The sequence below is a fragment of the Mandrillus leucophaeus genome, unplaced genomic scaffold (assembly GCF_000951045.1).
Source record: "Mandrillus leucophaeus isolate KB7577 unplaced genomic scaffold, Mleu.le_1.0 Scaffold366, whole genome shotgun sequence".
NCBI classification, from domain to species: domain Eukaryota; kingdom Metazoa; phylum Chordata; class Mammalia; order Primates; family Cercopithecidae; genus Mandrillus; species Mandrillus leucophaeus.
The window spans coordinates 1,449,635-1,469,636 of NW_012103876.1; the positions used below are offsets into that span (position 1 = coordinate 1,449,635).

A 20,002-nucleotide genomic window follows, 5' to 3' on the forward strand; every position below is an offset into this window, starting at 1 on the left:
ACACACTCACAATCATACACACTCACACATACACTCACAATCACACTCTCACACTCACATCATACACACTCACATTCACACACTCACACTCACACTCACACACACTCACACTCTCACACACACTCACACAGTCACACACTCTCACATACACACGCCCTACACAGTCACACACACTCACACTCTCACACTCACACATACACACACAATCACACTCAAACTCACATTCTCTCTTACACACTCACACTCTCACACACACTCACACAATCACTCTCACACACATACACTCACAATCACACACTCACATACACACTCACATTCACACACACACACACTCACACTCATACTCTCACACACTCTCTCACACTCTCACACACACACACACACACACACATGCATGCCTGCTTGCTGGGACCCCACAGCCCCACCGTGTCCACATCACTCACGTGGATGCTGTCGGTGACCACAGAGCCGGTGGCGCTGTGCTCTGGCACCCTGAGGACGTACAAGCTCTGGGGAAATGTGGGCCTGTGGTCATTAATGTCTCTAAGGTGGATGGTCACCATGGCGATGGAGAAGTTCTGGCTGACTGAGTCTGTGGCCACGACCTGGAGGCAGGGGAGGAGGCAGCAGCTGTGGGGCCCAAGTGCCCCACAGCTTCTGCCCCTGGCACTCCAGAGCAGCCCTCACCTGCACCACCATCACCGTCTGCCTCTCGTAGTCCACCAGCGCGGACACTCTCACCAGCACCTGAACGGAGGCTGAGCCTGCTGCCCGCTCCGGGGAGACACCGAAGGCTTCTGCGTCGGGGCCCCCCAGCGACAACAGGAAGGTCCCATTGCTGCCCTGTAAAGGTAAGCTGTCTAGCAGGGACCTGTCCCCCCTGCTCTGCCTACCTGCATCTTCCCCCAGTCCCCAGGCTCTTATCTCTGGATGCCCCACCCGATGAGGTCCCATGGAAGGGGCCTCTCAAAAGACTGCGAGAGAGGGTGCAGGAGGCTGGGCTGGTGACCAGACCCTGCAAATGTGGGCTCCGTAGAAGACAGCTCCCCAGGCACTGTGGGTCCCAGGCCTGGGCTAGAGCCTGGACACACACCCCTCACCCCTGTCAACTGTCCCTCCCACCCACACTTCACATCCCCCACCCCCAACCCCCACAGCAACACCAAACACCACTCACACCCTACATCACCCCCCTGGCCAGTGCCACCCTTCTGGCCAACCTAACCCTGCCCGACGCTGTCCTCCATGCAACATTCCCACCCCCTCAGTATCACCTAACATCACACACCCTCCGGAGTTACTCATCCTCCAGCGCCACCATGTAACCCACCTCTCACTGCAGCCTCCACTTAAGGGTGCCCTCCCATGGCCAGGCATGGTGGCTCACGCCTGTAATCCCAGCACTGTGGGAGGCTAAGGTGGGTGGATCACTTGAGGTCAGGAGTTCGAGACCAGCCTGGCCAACATGGTGAAACTCCATCTCTACTAAAAACAGAAAAATTAGCTGGGTGAGGTGGTGTACGCCTGTAATCACAGCTACTCGGGAGGCTGAGGCAGGAGAATCACTTGAACCTGGAAGGCAGAGGCTGCAGTGAGCCAAGATTGGGCCATTGCACTCCAGCCTGAGCAACAGAGTGAAACTCCATCTCAAAAAAAAAAAAAAAAAGCACCCTCCCACCTCACACCCTCAGACCACTTGTCCCAACACTGCTCAGCCTCCTCCAGTTCCCAAGACTACCCAAATCATGGCCACCCAATGCCAGGAGACCTCGTCAGCCACCCATCACCACGGACAATGACGTTCTACTCAGCATCATCTGACGTTCAACATCAGCCTCCACTCAGCACGGCCTCCTATTCAGCCCCACACGGATCGCCCAGAGGATGACTCTGCTTACCGACGCAGGTTTCCAGAGAGCACACAGCACCCCCATTTTCCGTCACCATGCCCTGCACCACCAGCACCACCACCCAGCACCACATGGCACTGTCACTCAATCCGGGCTTCCACTGGCCTCCCCCAGCCACCTCCGCCCACACCCACGCCACCACACCTGCCTTGTCTGGGTCGTAGGCCACCATGCCACCCCCGCCCACACCCACGCCACCACACCTGCCTTGTCCGGGTCGTAGACCACCATGGTGAGGTCATCGATGGGGATGCGGGGGGAGGCATGCTCGTCCACGTAGCCAGTGAAGTTCACCTGGGCCTCTTCGGGGGTGAAGGTGCAGGCTGGGAGGCTGCAGTTGTAAAACTCAGGTTTGTGGTCATTGACGTCCAACACTCTCACTGTCACCCAGATGCTCACCTTGGCCTCCTGCCCGTAGATGTTGAGGTGTGTCTCGGTGGCCTGAGGCACAGAGCAGAGGTCAGAGGTCAGAGGTCAGAGAGCCAGTGCTCAGAGAGATCAAAAGCCAGAGGTTAGAGAGCAGGATTCTGACAGGGGTGGTGGGGCCTTTGCTCACCGTGACCTGCAGCTGCACCTCCTCATCCTCCTCCAGCAGTTGCTCACGGTCCAGGGAGCCGTTGACCCTGATCACCCCATCTGCCCCGATGTCAAACCAGCCGGGCCGCGTGGAGTCTGGCAAGCAAGGGGACAGGTGGAACAGCTGGAACAGCTGCTCCAGTGGCTCTGACGGAGCCCTGGCCTGGGGACACCCCATTCTCACTGGAGATGCTGTAGATCACAGGGTCATTGATGCCTTTGTCGCCATCCACAGCCTCCACTTTCAGCACCGAGGTTCCCTGGAATGGTGCCTGGTCAGTGCTCCTCAAACTTCCCCCGCCTCCCGCTTCCACCCATACCCCACAGGTCCCCCGGGCACCTTGGCTGCGTCCTCAGCCACAGAGGCCGAGTAAAACTCCCTGACAAACTGGGGGTCAAGGTCAGGCTGGTCCACCACGGAGATGGACAGGAAGGCAGGCAGGGAGCACTGGATGGTGAAGCTGTTGTTGAACATGCCGCCCAAATCCTGCGGGGAAATGGCCGCCCGTGAGCCAGCGCCGTGGGTCCTAGGCCCCCCCTCTGGCACCCCCACTCACACAGGCCTTCAGCTCCAGCTGGTAGAAAGCGCTCTTGTTGTTGTAGCTGAGGCTGCCATTGAGGATGATGGAGCCATTGGCCAGGATCCGGAAGAGATGCTCGCTGTCCCCAGTGCTAGGGATGACCTGGGGCAGAGCAGACTTGGGTCAGTCTCCCTAGGGACAGCCCTGCCCCGAGGATCCCACTCAGCAACACAGGGAAGGCCCCAGCTCTACCACTGACCAGTCACGCCACTGGCACCAGGTCGCATGACCTCTCTGAGCCTCAGTCTCCAGCTCTGGGAAACGGGGCTGGTGACAACCCTCAGTGGGTTGAACGGAGGATCCAATAAGATGCAGTCAGCCTTCCATCTCTGTGGGTTCCACATCCACAGATTTGACCAGCCACAGATCAAAACTGTAGCTATGCTCACAATGGTTGTGTCTGTACTGAAAGTGTACAAACTTTTTCCCTTGCCATGATTCCCTAAACAATATAGCATACATAATATGCTATATTTACATAGTATTTGCATTGCATTGGTATTAGAGGTAACCTAGAGGTGATTTAAAGTACACAGGAGGATGTGTTTAGGTTACATGCAAATACTACCCCCATTGCATGTCCAGGGACTTGAGCAGCCAGGGATTTTGGTGTCCTCAGGGATCCTGGAGCCAATTCCCCACGGATACCAAGGGGTGACTGCATGGTATGTGCCAGGCACGCGGTTGGTGCTTGGTAAATGGCGCTATCAACAGCAACTCTGTTTCCATGAGAAACGGGTTCACACGCCCCTTACTGTCTGTGGAACCTGGACAAGACCTGGGAGCAGGCGGGCGGGAAGAAGGGTCTGGTCTGCAGCAGGCACCCTCTTCAGGCAAGTGGGCAAAGCAAAGTTTCTGGGGAGGGGGGCTGGTGGCCAGAGGAAGGTTTGGGGGCCAGGGCTGGGCCAAGGCAGGACGAACGTCCCCACCCCAACGCTCAGGCCCCATGGGTTGTCTGTGGATATGCTGCCCCCTGGCGGTCACGAAGGCGGTCAGGGCCCCCTTCACACTCACCTTCTCTATGGAGTACACCACCATGCCGGCAGGTCCTATGTCTTTATCCACGGCCAGCACGGAGAACACCACGCTGCCCACGGGCAGGGTCTGCAGGGAGGGACCCGTTGTTTACCAGCTCAAACCCAGCTCCTCCTCTCCCTCGTCTGTCACTGCCCCCCGAGCTTCAGTGTCCTCAGCTGTGCACTCAGCAGACAGTGTTCCCCTGTCCTTCCCACCAGGGCTGCGGGTGGAAGGCAGCTGGGGGTGCGGGGCGGCAGGGAGGATCTCCCTCCTCCCCTCCCCACACAGCCTCTCCACCACCTGAACTGGCTTCTGATTATCGGAGCCCCTCAGAACCAGGACGAGGGATCATTCTAGAGCCCAGCCTCACGGTGCCACTGCACACTCAGACATCCCATATGCTCTCTACAGCCTATAGCCATGGGTTTCAAACAGCACCCTACAGAGCTGGGGGCTTCTTCTGGGAGCCCTCTGCTCCTGGTCTCCTGTACACACAACCTCTGCTTCCTTCTTTTGTTTGTTTTGTTTTTGCCTGAGACGGAGTTTCACTTTTTCGCCCAGGCTGGAGTGAAGTGGCACAATCTCGGCTCACTGTAACCTCTGCCCCCTGGGTTTAAGCGATTCTCCTACCTCAGCCTCCCCAGTAGCTGGGATTATAGGCACCCACCACCAAGCCCAGCTAATTTTTTTTTTTTTTTTTGTATTTTTAGTAGAGACAGGGTTTTGCCGTGTTGGCCAGGCTGGTGTCGAACTCCTGACCTCAGGTGATCCATCTGCCTCAGCCTCCCAAAGTGCTAGTATTATAGGCGTGAGCCACCACACCCAGCCATGACCTCTACTTCCTAATGGTGGCCAAAGAGATCTTTGAAAATCATGAATCAGACCACATCACTCTTGTGCTTCAAATCCCCCAAGAGTGCCCCCATTCTGCCCAGATCACAGTCCAGACTCCTTCGAGCCTGGGCTGCCACCAGCCTCTCTGACCTCACCTCCTCCTCCCCCTCCCCCTCCAGCCGCACTGGCTGAGCTTGTTCCTGCCTCAGGGCCTTTGCACCTGTTGTTCCCCCTGCCTGGAGCACCCCTTCCTGGAGCATCCCCTGCCAGCTCCTTCTTGCCATTCAGGTCTCTGTTCAGTTGCCCTCAACTCAGAGAGGCCTTTCCTGACCCTTCAACCTAAAGCAGCGCCTTCAGCAGCCACTTCCTTCACTTTGCCTTGTCTCGTGCTCGGGGCGGGGCTCACCACCACCTGAAATCATTCTGCTCATTTTGTTTCATTGGTTCCTGTCTGTGGCCTTCCCTAGAAGGTGAGCTGCTGAGAGTAGCAAGCAGGTCTGTCTTGCTCCCCAGGTAACCTCAGCACCTAGGACAGTGCCGGGTGCCGAGGCATTCCATCAGAGCCTGTCACATGGCTGTCCAGACCACACGTGTCTGGCCTGGTGTGGGGCCCCCCACCTGGAAGGTCTTTGCAGGCACATGGCAACGGCGGTTCAGGAGTGGTGGTGGTTGCTGCCCAGTGACCATTGGGGAACCTCCTTTCCACCCACGTAGCTTAAGTGGAACTGGCCCCACTCCTCCCCCTTGCTACGGGGAAGGCCCATGATGCAGACCTAACCTGTGAAGCCTTCCACACCCCTAAATTGACTCAAGGAGAGCACACGACCTAAAATGAGCCAACGAAAGTCAGCCCTGGGCTTTGGGCTGGAAAGATTGAGAAAGAGACGGTCTCTTCAATGTGAGCCTGTTCTTCTTCTTCTTCTTATTATTATTTTTTTTTTTAATTTGAGATGGAGTTTCACTCTAGTTGCCCAGGCTGGAGTGCAATGGCACGATCTCGGCTCACTGCAACTTCTGCCTCCCGGGTTCAAGCAATTCTCCTGCCTCAGCCTCCTGAGTAGCTAGGATTACAGGCATATGCCACCACAACCGGCTAATTTTTTTTTTTTTTTCAGTAGAGACGGGGTTTCTCCATGTTGGTCAGGCTGGTCTTGAACTCCCAACCTCAGGTGATCTGCCCATCTCAGCCTCCCAAAGTGCTGGGATTACAGGCATGAGCCACCGCGCCTGGCGAGCCTGTACTTTTATCACCACATGAGAGACTTGCCTCTCATCCCCCAGGTTGGAGGCAATGAGAGAAGCAGAGCTGAGAGGAGAGAAACTCAAATCATAGCCATGCCTGAAGATATGATTTCAAATCAAATTTCACGATATGATTTGGCTCAAATCAAATCAAGATACGATTTGAGTGCCTGGATCTAGCCATGCTGAGGTACTTCTACATTTTTCAGATACACGAAAAAAATCAACTCCCTTTTTTTTTTTTTTTTTTTTTTGCTTTCATCACTGAAATAATTCCTAACCTGATCGACTGCAAAATATTGCTATCACCATTGTTTGTGGGGTTGCATCCCCCTGGCTTTGGTTCTTGAAGATGCCCCTACTAGGAGAGGTTTTTCCCAACCCTGAATGCCCCTCTGACTGCCTCTGGCTCTTCCTACTCTGAGAAGCTCTTTGGGATGCCCCTTGCCCCACAGCCACGTTAAGGCAGGCGTCACCTCGTTGATGCTGGTGGAGAATGCGTTGTTCTCGAAAACGGGTGCGTTGTCGTTTCTGTCTTCCACAATCACCTGCATCTCCTTCTGCACCTGCAAGTGAGAAAGCCCAGGGGACCCCAGAAAACGGGATTTAAAACACCAGAAAAGTTGCAAGTATTGTACAAAGAGCTGGTGTCCTTCATCCAGACCAACCTACTGTTTGGTCTCTTTCTCACCATATGTTTTTGGGGGCCTTTTTTTTTTTTTTGTAGAGACCAGGTTCTCTCCACATGTTGTTTTCTGAACCATTTGAAAGTAAATTGCAGGCATCATTAGTTAATTTTTTTTTTTTTAGACAGGGTTTCACTCTTGTTGCCCAGGCTGGAGTGCAATGGTGCAATCTCATCTCAATGCAACCTCCACCTCCCAGCTTCAAGCGATTCTCCTGCCTCAGCCTACCGAGTAGCTGGGACTACAGGCATGCACCACCACACTCAGTTAGTTTTTTGTATTTAGTAGAGATGGGGTTTTACCATGTTGGTCAGGCTGGTCTCGAACTCCCAACCTCAGGTGATCCGCCCGCCTTGGCCTCCCAAAGTGCTGGAATTACAGGCGTGTGCCACCACGCACAGCAGTTAATTTTTTAAATATAAAATGTGCCAGCCAGCCAGGCGCAGTGGCTCATGCCTGTGCCCTTTGGGAGGCCAAGATGGGAGGATCACTTGAGCCCAGGAGTTCAAGACCAGCCTGGGCAATATGGTGAGACTCTGTCTCTACAAAAAATTTTAAAATTAGCTGAGTATGGCTGGCGAGCGCCTATAGTCCCAGCTACTCTGGAGGCTGAGTTAAGAGGATTGCTTGAGTCCAGGAGGTAGAGGCTGCTGTGAGCTGTGATTGCACCACTGCACTCCAGCCTGGGCAAGAGTAAGATCCTAACTCAAAAAAATAAAATAAAAAATTGGAAAAAAGTTCCTGTCCTATTACAGGAATGTGCATTTTCACTTTGTTTGCCATAGTATAAATCTGTGAACAATGATGTGGCCACCAGAGGGGACCAGTTTAAGAGTGGCTCCCACCCTAGATACAGAAGTTACAAAAATTGGGGATTTGTATGCAGACCCAGAGACAGCTCTAAGCTCAATCGCTGAATGGGCAAGGCAGCTTTCAAGACAATATAGACAGCTGGGTCCCACTGGGTTTCAGAAAACACACCAAGAAATGCATGGAGGCATGCACCTCAGCGCTGAGGGCTGTCAAAGCACACAGTGACGGTCGACACTTCAGTGGGAGTGAGCCGGAAAGGATTTTCCAAGGGAACTTTAGTTTTATCTGTAATTTTTGTTTTGTTTTGTTTTGTTTGAGATGGGGTCTTGCCCTGTCACTCAGGCTGGAGTGAGGTGGTGTGATCTCAGCTCAACACAACCTCCACCTCCCGGGTTCAAGCGATTCTTGTGCCTCAGCCTCCCGAGTAGTTGGAATTACAAGCCGACGCCACCACGCCCAGCTAATTTTCGTATTTTTAGTAGAGATGGGGTTTCTCCATGTTGGCCAGGGTGGTCTTGAACCCCTGACCTCAGGTGATCTGCCCACCGTGGCCTCCCAAAGGGGAAATAAGAGTGTAGTCGCCAACATATTCAGCCAAAGCAGTTGAGAGTGGTTTTTTTGCCTCTGGAGCACTGGGGTGGGGAGGTATTTGGCACATTTCTAATCAATATTTATATACATTAATAATACATTTAATTTCTATTTAAAATATAACCAATATATTTATATATAAACAAAAAAAGCCCTCTATGATACAAATAATATATTTATATAATTTAAATAAAATTTTAAAAATACTAACATCTTGGTAATATCGGATGACAAGGAAACGGACTCATATAATCTTGATATAAATAGACATTAAATTCACTGTTAACTGGGGCTCTCTCCCTTGCCAGAGGTGGGGACGCAGTCAGAAACGGGCTCTCACAATCCCTGTCGACCCCCCCGCCGGCACCTCCCGACTCACCTGGGTGTAGGGGTCGCTCACGGAGATAGTGACTTTGAATGTGTAGAGTGTCTGCAGCAGCCAGAGAGAAGGGGCCGGTGGTGAGCCCATCCTGGGTGGCAGCACAGGGGGTGCTGCCACCAGGACACGGGCTCCCGGAGCCCTCCCAGCCCCTCCTCCGCGTCCCGTGCCCTCTCCGGCTGATGCTCTTTACCTCGTAGTCCAGAGCGCTGGCCAGTTTCACTTCCCCAGTGTTCGGAGTGACAGCGAAGAAGTAGGCATTGGGGCCGCTCATCCCATAGGTCAGAGGGTCATTGTCTGGGTCTTCAGCTACCAACCAGAAGACCTGGGCACCTGGGGATGGGACAGGGGCCACCCAAGGTCCACAGCCACCCTTTCAGTGCTGGTCTGGCCAAGCTGGCTGTGAGGCTGGGCTGGGTGCCTGGCTGCTCCGTACACAGGCTGGACTTGCCATCTGGGACCTCCCCAGCCCTCAGGGCCTCTGTTCCTCCACCTGCATTCTGAGGCCTTTGGATAGCAGCATCCTGACTTCCCTTGTGCCAAGTGGCTTGAAGGGCACTGGACACAGTGTGGGGGGCGGGGGCTGTACCCAGGCATCTGCCCCTCCCCTTGCCAAGCCTGTGGCCCTGCCCTCTCCGGAATACCGAGTTCCCGTGACACAAGACTAGACGTGGCTGGCGTGAACCTTTCCAGCCGCGGCAGCTGGGTGCAGACTAGAGCTTTGGAGAACCTTCCAGGACACCCCCTTTCTGCTCAAAAGCTGTATCAGTCTGCTGCTGGCCTCCTGAGAGCCCTAACTCTTGTACTGCATGTCTGAGCACAGCAGCAGGCTGGTCGTCCACTCCCTAGCCTGAAAGGAACTTTTTACAGATTCATCAAACCCACCCTATCCCTGAGCCCCACCTCCTTTACCCATCCAGCCTCTGCTCCAACACCTCCGCTGGCCCCGCTGTTCATTAGCAAGGACTTTCTCCTCTTCACGAAGATGTGTTTCCCTTGAGCTCCACCACAGGGCTCTGAGGGCTTCAGCCACTGGCGTGGGAGCCTACACCCCCTGATACTTTCATGGCCCACAAGAAAGTTGAATTTCTTTTAAAAGAAGGCCGGGTGTGGTGGCTTACATCTGTAATCCCAGCACTTTGGGAGGCTGAGATGGGGCATTGCTTGAGCCTAGGAATTTGAGAGCTGCCTAGGCAACATAGCGAGACCCCCATCTATACAAAAAAATTTTTAAATTAGGCCAGGTGAGGTGGCTCATGCCTGTAATCCCAGCACTTCAGGAGGTGGAGGTGGGAGGATCACTTGAGATCAGGAGCTCGAGACCAGCCTGGCCAACATGGTGAAACCCCGTCTCTACTAAAAATACAGAAAATTAGCCAGGTGTGGTGGTGTGTGCCTGTAATCCCAGCTACTGGGGAGGCTGAGGCAGGAGAATTGCTTGAACCCAGGAGGTGGAGGTTGCAGTGAGCTGAGATTGTGCCACTGCACTCCAGCCTGGGCTACAGAGCGAGACTCTGTCTCAAAAATAAGTAAATATAAAAATAAAAAATTAGCCAGGTGTAGTGGTGCACGGTGGCTCATGCCTGTAATCCCAGCACTTTGGGAAGCCGAGGAGGGGGGAATTGCTTGAGCCCAGGAGTTTGAGACCAGCCTGAGCAATGTAGCAAAACCCTGTCTCTACTTAGAAAAATAAAATACTAGCCAGGCATGGTGGTGCATGCCTGTAGTCCTAGCTACCTGGGAGGTTGAGATGGGAGGATCGCTTGAGCCGAGGAGGTGGAGGCTGCAGTGAGCGTGATCGCACCACTACACTCCAGCCTGGGGGACAGAGCCAGACTCTGTCTCAAAAAAAAAAAAAAAAGAAAAAGTCCCATACACTCCTCCCTCTCCAGCCTCCATGGGGTAGACATGAGAACAGCAGTTGCCTGTAGGGAGCAGAGATTGACGAGGACTGGACACAGGGAACTTTCTGGGGTGATGGAAATACTTTCTCTTGATCAGGGGATTGCTTGCACAAGTTTCGTATTTGTCAATACTCCTTGGTGTCTCTTGTTTCATCTGGCAGCTTTCGATATTCCTGGATTCCATTTTGCACTACAACAAAGGCTGTGACTTGTCCCCCAATATCCATTTGTCTCTCTTTTCTGAAAACAATGGAGCCCCAGATTTTGAGCTGGGCACATGGCCAACCAGAATGAAGGCCACATTTGCCAGGTTCCCTTGCAGCTAGGCGTGGGTCTGCAGCTTAGTTTTCGCCAAAGAGACAAAAGCAGATGCAATGTGTGTAAAATCCAGAAAGGAAGAAGCCGTCTTGGCCCCTTCCTCCTTCTGTGGCTGGAATGGTTTCTTGTCTGAGCCATCCTGGCCCATGTGGGTGGGACCATGCCTTAGGGAAGGTGGGGCACTGAACAGGAAGAAGGCCACCCCAAGCCCCACAGGGAGGACAGCCTGATGGAACACGCCCCCACAGCTCCCAGCTCCTGGGTGGCCTCAGGGGGACAGTAATTCACCTCTGCCTTGCTTGCATCTCTGTTATTTGGGGTCCCAACCAATACGGCCACCTATGGTTTCTACTGCCCCAATCTATATCCTGCCTTCTGGGAATCTGATATCTAGCCCCCCCGGCTCCTTCCAAAATAATGTTACCAAACTTCATTTGTTCCTGCGCCACTGCCATGACCTTTGCTGTGACTTTTGCCGAGACCATTGCTACGTCCGTGTTCTATTCCTGGTGCTCGTTCTTTAAATTGACTTTCCATCCCATGTAAAGACATGCACTTTAAAAGCAAACTTTACCTCGCAAAACCCATCTCACCTGCCATAGATAGAAAGTAACTTTACAAATAAAAACGAAGCAAAGTGAGTCATCAGCTTCTGTGAAAGGGTCTGAGCCTGACACCTGCTCTCCCTCAAAAAAAAGAAAAGCCAGGGTCGGGGTGGGAGAGATTAGCAAGTGTGAGGAAGGAGAAGGAAGCCTGGCCCAAGGGATCCTCCAGTCAGAGACTGAAAGTGATGGGCAATGGGGGAGGCCGGATAATTTGACGCTGGTGTGAGGCCCCTGGAGAAGCGTCTCACAGCTTTGGGGACGCTGCTCTTGACCCAGAATCTGAAGAGGAGAAAACAAACTGCTGGAATCAAAGGAACTGCCTTCAGGTCCTCTCTATCCCACAATAAGCCGTGGAGTTGCAGGGACAGTGGGGGCTCAAGAGGGCGCCCCAGGACTTTCTTGTGAGTCAGGACCTGGCGTGGGGCAGACACAGGGACTGGGACTCACCCACAGGCAGGTCCTCGGGCAGGATCACTGACGTCATGTTGGCCAGGAACTTCGGGGCCTTATTGGCTGCCACTGCAGGGACACAGAGTGCTGGAACACCCCTGCAAAACCGGCCCCTACCTGCTCCCCTGGGAGCCCACACAAGTCTTTATGGCCACCCAGGCCACCCGTCCAGGCCTGGATTCCTCCCCAGGCCTCCCCAGCTCAGCCAAGCACAGGGCTGGCCCATAGGAGCTGGTGTTCGCTGATGAGGGATCCCCCTCCCTTCCGGAGGGTCCTGCCAAGGGTCTCTAGGTTAGGGCTGCGTGGCCAGGGAGAGGAGACACCTACCAGACACCACGAGAGCAGGAAGCAGGAAGCAGGACAGCCATAGCCGGGCCATCACATCCGCAGGGACCTAAGGGAAGAGGTCAGGGAATGGTTCCTGGACTCAGGCCTCCCTCCTTTTGGCAGACCCCCATCTGCCTGGGTCTGACCCGAACCCACCCACCACTGCCGCTTAGTAGCTCTCCCCTAGGGCCTCTATCACCCTTTGTCCGTTTTCCAGGTGCTCCAGGCTTGGGGAAACCAAGGGGGAGGCCAGGTGGGGTGGGGAGGAGCACGACGGCTGAACCTGAATCCAGGACCCACCATGCACCAGGAACTGCTCCAAGGCACTGGACGTGCAATTGTGTTATTCCTACAACTGTGAGGTGGCTGCTAAGACACCAGGATAGGAAGGGGCTTGCCTGAGGCCACAGGGAGTCAATGACAAGACCATGCTTGGAACACAGGCATTTTGGAGTCCAGAGTTCATTCTCTCCACCACTGCACTATCTCCACCTGCCTGTTAGAAGTGTTCAAACTAATAGCATCCTTCAAAATCAAGGCTCTGAAGAGGGACCATAATTTGTCCAGGACCATCCAGAGACTATGGGTGGGCAGGGTCCTCTGTTCACCGGCTGATACATCTAATGGCTGTCTTTGCAGCCTTTCCCAAACTGTGCTCCATGGAACCCTGGCCCTCTGAGATGTGCCATGGCAGAAGGGTTCCCCAGTCAGGTGGGTCTAGGGAGGGTTGCATAACTCTGGGATCCTCTTGTTGATTGATAACTGGACAGAGACCCTTAGAAAACCCTGCTGGGCCAGGCTTTTTGGTCATCTTACATTGCAAGCTGTCCCTCATTTGGGAAAACGAGAAAAGGGGGACTTGATTCACTGTCACAGAGAGACCTGAAACGCCAAGGCTCTTTTAATGCCCAAAGACAAGGCCGGGTGCAGTGGCTCACGCCTGTAATCCCAGCACCTTGGGAGGCCGAGGCGGGCGGATCACCTGAGGTCAGGAGTTTGAGACCAGCCCGACCAACATAGTGAAACCCCGTCTCTACCAAAATACAAAAAACACTAGCCAGGTGTGGTGGCGGGTGCCTGTAATCCCAGAGACTCGGGAGGCTGAGGCAGAAGAAGTGTTTGAACCCGGGAGGCGAAGGTTGCGGTGAGATGAGATCACGCCATCACATTCCAGCCTGGACCACAGGGTGAGACTCCGTCTCAAGAAAAAAAAAAAAATTCCCAAAGACAACTGACGTGTCACTCCACAGAAAGCAGGAGAGCAGGAGGGGCCCCCACATGTTTTGTTTCTTGCTGTCTAGAAAATTGTCTCTATGCTCTATGTTCGCTATGCTACTCTATAATCTTTTTGTTAGACAGGGCTTTTTACTGTATACTTTTTTCTTTTGAGATAGTGTCTCACTATGTTGCCCAGGCTGGCCTTGAACTTCTGGGTTTGAACTCCTGAGTAGCTAGGATTAGAGACGTGTGCCACTGTGCCCAGTTTTTTACTGTATACTCTTTTGTGCTAATTGAATATATTAACTTTTCCAAAAATGAATTAAACTAAAGCTTGAAAGCAAACTAAGGAACACATTTGCTACTGTAAACTAAAAATAAAATCGTACGCCTCCCACTGACTAAATGGCCCCGCTTGTGGCCCAGGAGACCCCAGTAAAACTTTGAAAACTTAGTTTTCAGGCCGGGCGCAGTGGGTCACGCCTGTAATCCCAGCACTTTGGGAGGCCGAAGTGGGCAGATCACGAGGTCAGGAGATCGAGACCATCCTGGCTAACATGGTGAAACCCCGTCTCTACTAAAAATACAAAAAAATTAGCCGGGCATGGTGGTGGGCGCCTGTAGTCCCAGCTGCTCAGGAGGCTGAGGCAGGAGAATGGTGTGAACCTGCGAGGCAGAGTTTGCAGTGAGTCGAGATAGCACCACTGCACTCCAGCCTGGGCGACATAGCAAGACGCTGTCTCAAAAAAAAAATAAAAATAAAAAACTTAGTTTCCAGCCACGGCGGGATGAGGGGATGAGAGGTCAATCACGCCTCATTACACCCTTCTCTTTTACAGTCGACACACAATAACTGACCAGCATTAATGTTAAAATAGAGATCGCAGGACTGAAAGAATAGACATTCCGTGGCAGTAAGATGCCAAATTATAAACAGGACCTGAGGCCATGCCAGGCCAGGGTGAAGTCAGGCAGCCCTAAAGAAGAAACTCTGTTCTAAATGCCACGAGGGTTTTCTTTTTTTCTAGCAGCTAAATAAGCACTGGCCTAGCAGCTAAATAAGCACTGGCCTCGAGAAAAGCCAAATTAAAGCAATTACAGCTCATCCAGTTCACAGATGCTGACGAACTGAGCCCCTGTTCTACCAGCCATAGCCGCAGCTTTTTTTGTTTGTTTGTTTTTGAGATAGTCTTACTCTGTCACCCAGGCTGGAGTGCAGTGGTACGATCTCAGATCACTGCAACCTCTGCCTCCCTGGTTCAAGTGATTCTCCTGCCTCAGCCTCCCAAGTTGCTGGGATTACAGGCACACACCACCACACGGGGCTAATTTTTGTATTTTCAATGGAGACAGAGTTTCACCGTGTTGGCCAGGCTGGTCTTGAACTCCTGACCTCAAGCGATCCACCTGCCTCAGCCTCCCAAAGTGCTGGGATTACAGGTGTGAGCCACTGCGCCCAGCCCATAACCACAGCCTTGACTGGACAAGAGACTGATTTCAGTAACTTTCTCCTGATAAGAGCCCACCGACCACAGACTGGCTCCAGCTCATACAGAGATTGCTTACTCATGCAACTTCCGTGTCTCAAAAAGACGTTTTGATGTACAGGGCGTAATTGTGATACATTTAAATTTTAAGTCGCCACCCCAAGTGAGCATGGATCCTATGTTACATGCACGTGTGTTCAACATGCATGTGTCAGGAGCTCCTTTATTAATATGCGTAGCTCCTCCTGTAACCTGTTGAATATGTATGTGTAGCCACCCTGTCTAGCACCAAGCTCCTTTCCCAAACCCCATTTCGAAGTGTCTGTCTCTGGTCTTGGCCGGAGGGATGGCCACCTGCACACAGTCCCCTCTCTTTTTCTAGATTGGTATTTTGTGTTTTTTAAGAAGTTAACACTGCCAAGCATGCTCACCTGGTCCTGGGCACCTCTTCACGTCCCTTTCCCTCCTGCCCCAGAGCATCTGAAGTGGGCAGGCAGCCCTGGGGAGGAGTGGGGAGGAGGATGGCTTCCAGAGCCGAGCCCTGATGGTGAAACAGCATCAAAAACCAGAACTTCTCTCCTTCACACCGCCCACCCCTCCTCCCGAGCTCCAGCCTCGGGGAGCCACCCACCTGCCCACGCCATTCTGACACCTCCTTCTCCTGAACACCCACGCCCAATCCGTGCGGCCTACTCTGTCTCTTTCTAATCAGCCTGCATCTGTCCATCCCATACTGGCTGCCCTCCCTGGGGACACTGTCCTCAGCCTCCTCAATGCCTCCCTTCCTCCAGCCTCTCGAATCCATCCCACTCAACCAAACTAATCCTTCTGCACGCAATCTAATCTTTTCCGCCCTCGCTCAAAACCCTTCGATAGCTCCCCGTTGCTAGAGTCCAGACTCCATAAAAGGGCTTCTCAAAGACTAGCCTCGACCTCTCCAGCTTCACCTCGAACCGCTCCCTGCATCGCAGCCCACCTCTTGTCTCCCGTGAGCCCACGGGCTCCCTCTGCCTGCCCTTACTACTGCCCGTCCCTCTTTTTGGAATGCTCTTCCCCACCTTGCTACCTGATGAGCTCTCTTCATTTTTAAAAGCCAGTTCCAAGGCTGGGCATGGTGGCTCACGCCTGTAATCCCAGCACTTTGGGAGGCCGAGGCGGGTGGATCACTTGATGTCAGGAGTTTGAGAGCAGCCTGGCCAACATGGTAAAACTCTCTACTAAAAATACAAAAATTAGCTGTGCAAGGTGGCTCACACCTGTAGTCCCAGCTACTCAGGAGACTGAGGCAGGAGAATCGCTCGAACCTGGGAGGCGGAGGTTGCAGTGAGCCGAGATCATGCCACTGCACTCCAACCTGGGCGACAGAGGGAGACTCTGTCTCAAAACAAACAAACAAACAAACAAAAAAAACCAACTCCAGGATCCCCTTCTGTCCAGACACCCTCTCAGTGCTCCCACGGAGGAGCTGCCTCCTCCACCCATCCGTCGTGACCTCACAGGATGCTCCACAGACCCTCGAATAACCTCTGTAGCTCTTGGTGTCTGTGATCTCCTTACAAACGAGCCTCTCCCACCAGGCCAGAAGAGATGTGAGGGCAATGTCCAAGTCTGATGCACCTCTGTGACCCCAGGACCAAGCACCGGGCTGAGCCCAGTGGAGGCTCAGTGAGTATTTCTGAAAGGAATGCATGGATGAGCCAGTGAGTCACTGCAACCCCAGGTGGCTTATCCAGAACACCCACGAGATAAAGCAGAGTGTAATGTGGTGTGTGGACCTGAGAGCCTGGGTCCAAATCTGGCGTAACCTCGGGCAAGTAACATACGCTCTCTGGGCCTCAGCGTCCTCATCTGTAAAATGGGAGTAATAACAGCACCTACACCAGGGGTTTGTGTTGAAGCTTACACAGCGCCTCGCTCACAGTAAGTACGTCATGAATGTTAGAAGTTATTGTTGCAGGAAAAGGAAAGTCTGTCTCTTGCCCTTCTCATTGTTGGAGTTCCTATTCCTGGTCCCTCCCTTCTGGGGAACTCTGCCCTGGCCAGCACTGGCTAGCTGCAGGCCCTCCTCCCCCAGTGTGCCCTCAGCAGTCAGAGATCCTGCTTCTGATCTGGCTGTGTGCTCCCCGGGCATGGTTGGCACCCCCGCCCTGAAGCCCCAGCACAGCATTCCCTCTTTTCATTCAGATTCATCTCGCCATGCTCGCCCGAGACCTGCTGGGGAAACATGGGACATCAGGAAGGCTGACAATCTTAAATAGCTGCTGGCGTTTCCTGAGCACCTACTATGTGCCGAGTACCCTGATTCACTCATTCATTCCCGCAGTAAATAGTTATTCGGTGTCCATGAGCTGCTACCTGCCAGACCCTGCTCCCAGCAATGGGAAGGCAATGGTGAGCAAAACAGTGCAGGTTCTGAATGAGACAGACTGCAGACGAGTAAACAAAGTCCCACCTAATAATGTGCTGCATCCCTGCTGTGGAGGAGGGAAATGTGGGCACTATGAGAGTGAAAGGAGGCAACCACTTTAAGTGGCATGGCAGACAAACAGGACCACAGATCTTTTGACATACCTCCCTGCAAGAGGTGAGGACTGTGTCTTCTTCCCTTGAATCTGGTATATTAATCATTCTTTTTTGGCGTCTTTTTATTATTATTATTATTAATTTTTTTTTTTTTTTTTTTTTTTGAGACGGAGTCTTACTCTGTCGCCCAGGCTGGAGTGCAGTGGCCGGATCTCAGCTCACTGCAAGCTCCGCCTCCCGGGTTTACGCCATTCTCCTGCCTCAGCCTCCCGAGTAGCTGGGACTACAGGCGCCCACCACCTCGCCCGGCTAGCTTTTGTATTTTTTAGTAGAGACGGGGTTTCACTGTGTTAGCCAGGATGGTCTCGATCTCCTGACCTCGTGATCCGCCCGTCTCGGCCTCCCAAAGTGCTGGGATTACAGGCTTGAGCCACCGCACCCGGCCCTATTATTATTATTATTGAGACGGAGTTTTACTCTTGTCGCCCAGGCTAGAGTGCAGTGGTATGATCTCGGCTCACTGCAACCTCCACCCCCTGGGTTCAAGTGATTCTCCTGCCTCAGCCTCCCAAGTAGCTGGGATTACAGGTGTGTGCCACCATGCCTGGCTAATTTTGGTATTTTTAGTAGAGACAGGGTTTCACCATGTTGGCCAGGCTGGTCTCGAACACCTGACCTCAGGTGATCCGTCTGCCTCGGCCTCACAAATTGCTGGGATTACAGGTGTGAGCCACTGTGCCCAGCCATTTGTTTTTATTTTCTGTGTTTTATGATGCTTTGACATCTTTGGGGCCTTGCTGGCTAGGGAGAGACTGGCTAATTCCCGGAGACGGCAAGCACCTTGCCTTCAGACCTGCCTCTCCTATGCAAACCAACCAATCCAAAGCCATGCCACAACCACCCTTTATCGAATTCTCACATACCCAGCCGATATTTCCTTGCTGTTAAACACCTCTGGCCTCTACCCACTAGATACCAGTAGCAACCCCCAAGTTGCAACACCCAAAAATGTCTCCGGACATTGCCAGATGTCTCCTGATGGGGGACGGAGAGTGGTGGTAAGATCACCCCTAATTGGCAGCCACTGTTATAGATTAAAAAAAACATAATGCAGGAATTAAAAATGTCATGGAGGGATCAGAATATAAAATTGAGATACGGAAACTAGGAGAGAAAAATAGGAAATTACAGGATTAATCCAGGAGGTCCAATGTCTGATTCATAGAAGTCCCAGAAAGAGAAACAGAGAAGGAAAACAGGGAAAGGAAACTATCAAATGAGGACAAACAATAGATTTTGTAGAAGTGAATAACACATTTCCAGACTGAAAGAATTCCAAGAACAAACTTTAGAAAGGAAGGAAGAGAAAGTCCAAGCCAAAGCGTTTTCAGAGTACTAGGGACAAAGACAAGACCCTGAAATCTTCTGCAGAGAAAAACAAGTGACACACAAACACCCACAATCAGAAGCTTATGGGGCTTTTCGGTAACAATCCTGGAGTTAATGGAGCTGTGTGTGGGAGATTAATGGTGTCACAAATTCTTTGACCTTCCTTCTATTGAGAAGTGAAGTCTAATCCCCTCCTCTTGAATCTGAGCTGGCCTTAGTGACTTGCTTGATCAACAGAATGTGGTAGAAATGCAGCATTCAGAAGCTTTGCAGCTTACACCTGGGCCTCTTGGGCCACTTTGCTCTTGGAACCTGGAGATACCTTGTTAGAAGTTCAACTACCCTGAGGCCGCCATGTTATAAGGAAGCCCAGGCTACCCACGTTGAGAGGCCTGTGCATTGAGGGAGAGCAAGATGTCCAGCCAGTCCCCACTGTCCAACCCCTAATCTTTCACATACCCCCAGCTGAGGCCCCAGACACCATGGAACAGAGTTGAGCGATTCCTGGTATGCCCTCTCCCAACTCTCATCCTATAGAATCAGGAAATATAATAATAAATTGTTGTTTAAGCCACTAAGTTTTGGGGCATTCTATCAAGCAGCAGTAAATAACCAGAACACGACGCCTGCAAAATACTGAAGACAAACAATCTCCAACCTAGAATTCCACACCCACCAAAATTATCAGTCACATATGAGAGCAAAATAAAAACATTTTTAGACATGCAAAGTGAAAAATGCTACCTCTTCTGCATCTTTTCTTGGGAAGCTACTGGAGAACATAATCCATTCTATGAAGGGAGTAAGCCAAGATAAATGAAACAGAGAGATCAACACAGAAGAAAGGGAAAGGGGCACTGAGACCACAGCGGGTCCCGATGGGAGGAAGGGCTCAGCGAGCTTTCGAGGGCTGTCTACACACATGGAAACAGAACTGATGGCGTGAACATTTCGAGGAGATTTACACCTCTGGCTAGGGCGAAGGGATGAACTTGTGATACCCTGTGAAAAACTAAGCGAGCAGCCGGGCACAGTGTCTCACGCCTGTAATCCCAGCACTTTGGGAGGCTGAGGCGGGCGGATCACAAGGTGAGGAGATGGAGACCCTCCTGGCTAACACGGTGAAATCCCATCTCTACTAAAAATACAAAA

The 20,002-nt window shown here is 52.5% G+C and overlaps 1 protein-coding gene across 2 annotated transcripts in view; it reads right to left on the reverse strand.

Moving 5' to 3' along the window:
* The window catches only part of CDHR2 (cadherin-related family member 2), a 54,718-nt gene that overhangs the window by 18,383 nt on the left and 16,333 nt on the right, over positions 1 to 20,002 (reverse strand). For both annotated transcript variants that reach the window (XM_011989999.1, XM_011989998.1), the window contains exons 2-14: positions 12,234 to 12,300; positions 11,904 to 11,975; positions 8,823 to 8,962; positions 8,630 to 8,680; positions 6,637 to 6,726; positions 4,082 to 4,171; positions 3,044 to 3,169; positions 2,827 to 2,973; positions 2,671 to 2,746; positions 2,467 to 2,582; positions 2,118 to 2,351; positions 688 to 843; positions 444 to 605 (exon numbers count right to left, since the gene is read on the reverse strand). In XM_011989999.1, the coding sequence (XP_011845389.1) occupies positions 444 to 605; positions 688 to 843; positions 2,118 to 2,351; positions 2,467 to 2,582; positions 2,671 to 2,746; positions 2,827 to 2,973; positions 3,044 to 3,169; positions 4,082 to 4,171; positions 6,637 to 6,726; positions 8,630 to 8,680; positions 8,823 to 8,962; positions 11,904 to 11,975; positions 12,234 to 12,285 (1,512 nt within the window). In that variant the 5' untranslated portion in view covers positions 12,286 to 12,300. The remainder of the gene's footprint in view (positions 1 to 443; positions 606 to 687; positions 844 to 2,117; positions 2,352 to 2,466; positions 2,583 to 2,670; positions 2,747 to 2,826; positions 2,974 to 3,043; positions 3,170 to 4,081; positions 4,172 to 6,636; positions 6,727 to 8,629; positions 8,681 to 8,822; positions 8,963 to 11,903; positions 11,976 to 12,233; positions 12,301 to 20,002) is intronic.